At 66.8% G+C, this 7,363-nt stretch overlaps 1 protein-coding gene across 1 annotated transcript; it reads left to right on the plus strand.

Annotated features, from left to right (window-relative positions):
• Nucleotides 1-1,071: 1,071 nt before the first annotated feature.
• On the plus strand, nt 1,072-6,810 carry IL23A (interleukin 23 subunit alpha). Its single transcript, XM_074530901.1, has 4 exons — nt 1,072-1,812; nt 2,978-3,076; nt 4,668-4,793; nt 6,076-6,810. The coding sequence occupies exons 1-4, from the start codon at nt 1,624-1,626 to the stop codon at nt 6,214-6,216; spliced, it is 555 nt and encodes a 184-aa protein (XP_074387002.1). The 5' UTR covers nt 1,072-1,623; the 3' UTR covers nt 6,217-6,810.
• The last annotated feature ends 553 nt before the right edge of the window (nt 6,811-7,363 follow it).

Here is a 7,363-nt window from a genome sequence, read left to right on the forward strand (position 1 = left end):
CTCCCAGTATCCCCCAGTGTCCCCCAGTGTCTCCAATGTCCCTGAGGGTCCCTCTGTGTCCCAAGTGTCCCTCAATGACCCTCAGTGTCCCTCAATATCCCTCAATGTCCCTCAGCGTCTCCAAATGCCCCCCAGTGTCCCTGTAGGTCCCACATTGTCCCACAGGGTTCCTCAGTGTCCCCGAATGTCCCTTGATGTCCCCCAATGTCCCACATTGTCCCACCCTGTCCCTCGGTGTCCCTCAGTGACCCTTGATGTCCCTCAGTGTCCCCCAGTGCCCCAAATGTCCCTCAATGACCCTCAGTGTCCCACAGTGTCCCCAAATGCCCCCCAGTGTCCCAAATGTCCTTCAGCGTGCCCCCATGTCCCTCAATGTCCCACATTGTCCCTCAGTGTCCCTCAATGTCCCTCAGTGTCACCCGCAGTGTCCCTAAATGCCCCCGCACGTCCCTCCGTGTCCCTCAGTGTCCCCAAATACCCCCCAGTGTCCCCAAATGTCTCTCAGTGTCCCCCTCGTCCCTCCCTGTCCCCCTCCATCCCCACTGTCCCCCAGGCCCCCTCGATGTCCCCAAGTGTCCCCAAGTGTAGCGACCTCCCGGCCGTGTCCCCTCCCGGTCCCGGCCCATGCCCGGTGCCCGCGGCGCTGCCGGTGCCGGGGAAGGCCGGGGGCAGCCCCGGCGGGCGGGGCGGGAAGCGCCGGAGCCGCCGCCACGGAGCCGCCGCGATTGCGGCAGCGCCGCCCGGGTCGGCCCGGGACAACGGGGAGGGGACCGAGGGGAAAACGGGGGAAAAACGGGGGGACACCCGGGAACACCAGGGGGACAGGGGGGGACATCAGGGGGAAAACGGGGGGACAATGAGGGAATAACGGGAGGACACCCGGGAATCCTGGGGGTACACGGAGGGACACTGAGGGGACAGCAGGGGGACAACGGGTGGACACCGGGGGGGACAATGAGGGGACAATGAGGGGACACAGGGGGGATAACGGGGGGGACACCGAGGGGACAACGGGGGAGATACCGGAGGGACAATGAGGGGACAACGTGGGGATAATGAGGGGACAGCGGGGGCACACTGAGGGGACACCACGGGGACAATCAGGGGACACTGGGGAGATACCAAGGGGACACCAAGGGAACAACGAAGGGACAACGAGGAACACCGGGGGGACAACAGGGAGATAACGGGGGACACCGAGGCGACACCGGGAGGATACCAAGGGAACAACGAGGGGACATCAGGGAGACACCGGGGGACACCCGGGAACACCGAGGAGACACCGGGAACACTGGCTCGGACACAGCGGAACCGGGGAGCGGCCGCCCCGGGGCTCCACCACTCCCCGATGCGCCCGCGATGCACCGAGGGGCCGCCCGGTGCTGCTGCCGGTGCCGGTGCCGCTGCCGGTGCCTCCCGTCCCGCCCGGAACTGCCCCGGGTTTTCCTGCCCGTCCCATCCCGTTCGGTGCCGTCCCGGTGCTGCGGGGACCCCGGCCCGGTATCGGTTCTGCTTTCGGGGGGAGGCGCCGGGGCGTGAGCACCTGCCCCGGGATTCCCCACCTGCCGCCGCCCCATAAGAGCCCGGTGGCGGCGCCGGTGGCGGCACACACCGAGAGCAGCGATGGCTCCGCTCCGCCGCCTCTGCCTCTGCCTGCTCCTCGCGCTGCTGCCGCCGCCTCCCGCCGCACCGGCACCGGCACCGGTAACGGCACCGGCACCGCTCCGCCGGCCGGACTGGGCCGCCTGCCGGGTGCTGTCCCGGGAGCTGTCGCGGCTGCTGGGGGCGGTCAGAGAGCCGCACTCGGTGCTGGTGAGTACCGGGGGTTCGTCGGGGCACCGGGGGGATCGGGAAACAACGGGGGGATCAGACAGAGTACCGGGGGGCTCGGTCAGGGGGAGCGATGGCTCGACCGGGGAGAGCAGGCGTTCGGCCGGTGCACCGGGGGACTCGGGAGGTACCGGGGGCTTCCGTTGGGGGCACCGAGAGACTCAGGAAGCACCGGGGAGGCTCGAGAAGGACCGGGGGTAGAGGAAAGCACCTGGAGCTCGACCGGGCAGAGCCGGGACTCGGCCGGTGCACCGAGGGGCTCGGGAAGCACCGGGAGCTCGGCCAGGGGCACCGGGGAACTCAGCCGGGGTCACCGGGGGGCTCGGGAAACACCGGAGGGCTTGGCCGGATTACCGGGGGTCTCGGCCGGGGCGAGCGGGAGGCTCGGGAAGCACCGGTGGGCTCGGCCGGGGGCATCGGGGAGCTTGAGAAGCACCGGGGGTAGCGGGAAGCACCCGGGGCTCCGCCGGGGGCACCGGGGGCTCGGGAAGCACCGGGGGCCCCGGCAGAGTCACCGGCGCAACCGGCCGGGGAGAGCGGGATGCTCGAGAAGCACTGGGAGGCTCGGGATGCAACCGGGGGGCTGAGCCAGACTACCGGGGGCTCGGGAAACACCGGAGGGCTTGGCCGGATTACCGGGAGTCTCAGCCGGGGCCAGAGGGGGGCTCGGGAAGCACCGGGGCGCTCAGCCAGAGCACCGGGGGCCTCGGGAAACACCAGGGACTCAACCGGGGGCACCGGGAGGCTCGGGAGGCACCGGGAGCTCAGGAAGCACCAGGGACTCAACCGGGGGCACCGGGAGGCCTGGGAAGCACCGGGGGTAGCACCGTGAGGTGCGGGCTCATCGCGGCGGGGGTTGCGCCGGTACCGGGGGGTGTTCGGTGTCCCGGGGAGGGTTCGGTGTCCCGGTGCGGGTTCGGTGTCCCGGGGAAGGTTCGGTGTCCCGGAGCGGGTTCGGTGTCCCGGAGCGGGTTCGGTGTCCCGGTGCGGGTTTGGTGTCCCGGGGAAGGTTCGGTGTCCCGGAGCGGGTTCGGTGTCCCGGGGAAGGTTCGGTGTCCCGGAGCGGGTTCGGTGTCCCGGGGAGGGTTCGGTGTCCCGGTGCCGGCCGTACCGGACGCGTTGACACCGGCCCCGCTCGCTGCTCCAGGAGGGGCTGCAGCTGCTGGAGGAGGAACCCCAAAATTGGCCCCCCCGGATCCGCTGCAGCGACGCCTGCGACCCCCTGAGCCTGGAGAGCAACCACACGGTACCGGGGGGCTCCGGGATCACCGCGGGGGCTGCGGGGGTCGGGGGGAACCCGGGGATGCTGGGGGGTCCCAGGGGTGCTGAGGATGAAGATGGGGGTCCCAGAGGGGTCCCAGGGATGCATTTGGAGGTCCTGAGGACGTCTGGGGTTGGTTTGGGGGGTCTCAAGGACGTCTGGGGGTCCTAAAAGGGTCCTAAAGGGGTCCCAGGGGATGCACTTGGGGGTCCCAGAGGGGTCCCAGGAAAGCTGCTGGATGAATTTAGGGGTCCTGAGGATATCTGGGCATCCCAGGGCTGCTGAGGATGAACCTGGGGGTCCCAGAGGGGTCCTAGGGGTGCTGTGGGATGAATTTGGGGGTCTTGGGGATGTCTGGGGGGGGGTCCTAGGAATGCTGAGGATGAAGCTGAGGGTCCCAAAAGGGTCCCAGGGATGATTTGGGGCTCGCCCGAGGGGTCCTGGGGATGTCTGGGGGTCCCAAGGATGCCTTTGGATGTCCCAGAGAGATCTCAGGGATGCACTTGGGGGGTCCTGTGGGGGATATCTGGGTGTCACAGGGGGTGCTGAGGATGGGTCTGGGGGTCCCAGAGGGGTCCCTGGAAAGCTGCTGAATGAATTTGGGGGTCCCAAGGATGCCTTTGGAGGTCCCAGAGTGCTCCCAGCGATGCTGGGGATGCATTTGGAGGTCCTGGGGATGCCAAGGATGCATTTGGGGATTCCAGAGGGGTCCCAGGGATGCATTTGGGGGTCCCGGGGGTCCCAAGGATGCGTTTGGAGTCCCAGAGCGCTCTCAGTGATCCCAAGGGCTGCACCACGAGTTCCTGGGGGTCCCCTTGGGGGTCCCGTGGGGTGTGTGTGGATATCCCTGACCCCCATGTCACCCCTTGCTCCCCCAGCTGTGCCTGCAGAGCATCCGCCAGGCGCTCCAGCACTACCTGGGGGTGCATCTGGGGGTCCCGGGGGTGTGTTGGGTATCCCTGACCCCCATCTCACCCCCTTGCTCCCCCAGCTGTGCCTGCAGCAGATCCGCCAGGCGCTCCAGCACTACCGGGGGGTGCATTTGGGGGTCCCGGGGGTCCCGTGGGGTGTGTTTATATCCCTGACCCCCATCTCACCCCTGTGCCCCCCCAGCTGTGCCTGCAGAGGATCCGCCAGGCGCTCCAGCACTACCGGGGGGTCCCCCTGGGGGTCCCGGGGGTGTGTGGATATCCCTGACCCCCATCTCACCCCTGTGCTCCCCCAGCTGTGCCTGCAGAGGATCCACCAGGCGCTCCAGCACTACCGGGGGGTGCATTTGGGGGTCCCGTGGGTCCTGTGGGGGGTGTGTGGATATCCCTGACCCCCATCTCACACCTGTGCCCCCCCAGCTGTGCCTGCAGTGCATCTGCCAGGCACTCCAGCACTACCGGGGGGTGCACTTGGGGGTCCCGTGGGGGTGTGTGGATATCCCTGACCCCCATCTCACCCCTTGCCCCCCCAGCTGTGCCTGCAGAGGATCCGCCAGGCGCTCCAGCACTACCGGGGGGTGCATTTGAGGGTCCCGGGGGGGTGTGTGGATATCCCTGACCCCCATCTCACCCCCTTGCTCCCCCAGCTGTGCCTGCAGAGGATCCGCCAGGCGCTCCAGCACTACCGGGACCTGCTGGGCTCCGACATTTTCCGCGAGCAGCCGCAGCCGCAGCTGGAGAGCACCATGGAGCAGCTGCTGCACCTCGTGCAGGTCAGCCAGGGGGGCGGCCCGGCCCGCGGGGTCACCAAATGTCCCTCAGGGTCACCAAATGTCCCTCAGTGTCCCACAGTATCCCTCAGAGTCCCACCCCGTCCCTCAGTGTCCTTTGGTGTCCCTCAGCGTCCCTTAATGTTCCCCAGTGTCTCTGAGAGTCCCTCAATGTCCCTCAGTGTCCGTGAGGATCCTTTGGTGTCCCTCGATGTCCACCAGTGTCCCCCCATGTCCCTTGGTGTCCCCCAGTGTCTCAAATGACCCTCAGTGTCCCACCCTGTCCCTCAATGTCCCCTGGTGTCCTCAGTGTCCCCAAATGTCCTGCAGTGTCCTTCAGTATCTTTTGGCATCTCTCAGTGTCCCGCAGTGTCCCAAATGTCCCTCAGTGTGCCTGAGGGCCCCTCACTGTCCCTTGGTGTCTTTTGGTGTCCCACATTGTCCCTCAATGTCCCCTGGGGTCCTCAGTGTCCCCAAATGTCCCGCAGTGTCCCTCAGTGTGCCTGAGGGCCCCTCACTGTCCCTTGGTGTCTTTTGGTGTCCCACATTGTCCTTCAATGTCCATCAATGTCTCCCAGTGTCTTTCAGTGTCCCTCAGTGTCCCACAGGGTCCCTCGATGTCCCTCAGGGTCCCTCCATGTTCCTCAGTGTCCCGCCCTGTCCCTCATTGTCCTTAGTGTCTCTCAGTGTCCCCTGGTGTCCCTCATTGTCCCCAAATATCCCCCAGTGTCTCTGAGTGTCCCTCAGTGTCCCTCAATGTCCCATGGTGTCCCTCAGTGTCCCACGGGGTCCCTCAGGGTCCCCAAATGTCCCTCAGTATTCCGTGGTGTCCCTCAATGTCCTCCAGGGTCCCTCATTGTCCCTTGATGTCCTTTGGTGTCCCACCCTGTCCCTCAATGTCCCATGATGTCCCTCAGTGTGCCCCCAGTGTCTCCCAGTGTCCCAAACATCCCTCAGTGTCCCACACTGTCCCTCAATGTCCGATGGTGTCCCTCAGTGTCCCTCAATGTCCTTCAGTGTGCCCCCAGTGTCCCCCATGTCCCAAATGTCCCTCAGTGTCCCTCGGTGTCCCTCATTGTCCCTCAATGTCCCATGGTGTCCCTCAGGGTCCCTCAATGTCCTTCAGTGTGCCCCAGTGTCCCCCCATGTCCCAAATGTCCTTCAGTGTCTCCCGAGGTCCCTCAGTGACCCCCAGTGTCCCCGAGTGCCCTTTCGTGTCCCTCAATGTCCCTCAGTGTCCCCTGGGGGTCCCCCGGCACCCCCTGACCCCTCCGTGTCCCCTCAGGACGGGCCCGGCCGCCCCCCCCGGCACCTGCCGGCCCCCCCGGAGCTGTGGCAGCGGCCGCTGCAGCGGCACCTGGCCCTGAAACGGCTGCGCTCCTTCTCCGCCCTCATGGGCCGCGTCTTCAACCACGGGGCACGCTGAGACCCCGGACACCGACACCGACCCCCGGACACCGACACCGACCCCGGATACCCCCGGATACCGACCCCAGCCCCGGGCACCGACACCGACCCCCGGACACTGACACCGACCCCTGGACACCGACCCCAGCCACGGACACTGACACCGACCCCCGGATACTGACACCCGGACACCCCCCGATACCGACCCCAGCCCCGGACACCGACACCGACCCCCGGATAGCGACCCCCACCCCGGGCACCGACACCGACCCCCGGACACCGACACCGACCCCCGGACACCGACACCGACCCCCGGACACCGACCCCAGCCCCGGATACCGACACCGACACCCGGACATCCCCGGACACCGACCCCAGCCTCGGACACCGACCCCCTCCCGATCTTCAACCACGGGGCGCGCTGAGACCCCGGACACCGACACCGACCCCCGGACACCCCCGGATAGCGACCCCAGCCCCGTACACCGACACCGACCCCCCGATACCGACCCCAGCCCCGGACACCGACCCCCACCGGGACACCGACCCCAGCCCCGGACACCGACACCGACACCCGGACACCGACCCCAACCCCGGGCACCGACACCAATCCCCACCCCCGGATATCGCCCACCCCCCTTATTTATCGCCCACCCCCCTTATTTATCGCCCACCCCCCTTATTTATCTCCTCCTCCCACTTATTTATCCCTCCCCCCCCCTCATTTATCACCGTTCCCCCTTATTTATTGCCCCCCAGCCCTTATTTATCGCCTCCTCCCCTTTATTTATCGCCCCCCAGCCCCGGACATGCCCCCCCCCCCATTATTTATTGCCCCCCTCCCGCGGTAATTTATGATTGGAGCCGTTCCTTTATTTATCTCGGGTATTTCTCAGTTTCTAATAAAGCTCCCAAGGAGAGCAGAGAGCGGCGAGTGCGTGCGGGGGGAGGGTGGGAGGGAAGGGGTTAATTTACAGATAAAGGGGTGGGGAGGGGTTAATTTACAGAGAGGGGGGTGGGGAGGGGTCCCCGAGAGGGAAGAAACCGGAGAGGGGTCCCCGGAACGGAAGGGGCAGGGGAGGGGTCCCTGGAAGAGACTGGGGAGGGGTCCCTGGGAGGGAAGGGAGTGGGGAGGAGTCCTCGGGAGGGACTGAGGAGGGGTCCCC

This window comes from Zonotrichia albicollis, chromosome 33, assembly GCF_047830755.1.
Source record: "Zonotrichia albicollis isolate bZonAlb1 chromosome 33, bZonAlb1.hap1, whole genome shotgun sequence".
NCBI classification, from domain to species: domain Eukaryota; kingdom Metazoa; phylum Chordata; class Aves; order Passeriformes; family Passerellidae; genus Zonotrichia; species Zonotrichia albicollis.

Excerpts from the sequence above, each read along its gene's own strand:
- IL23A (XM_074530901.1), top strand. The coding sequence starts at position 1,624 with ATGGCTCCGCTCCGCCGCCTCTGCCTCTGCCTGCTCCTCGCGCTGCTG. Across the intron at positions 3,077-4,667 it reads GCCTGGAGAGCAACCACACG|CTGTGCCTGCAGAGGATCCG; the intron begins GTACCGGGGGGC and ends TTGCTCCCCCAG. Across the intron at positions 4,794-6,075 it reads AGCTGCTGCACCTCGTGCAG|GACGGGCCCGGCCGCCCCCC; the intron begins GTCAGCCAGGGG and ends GTGTCCCCTCAG.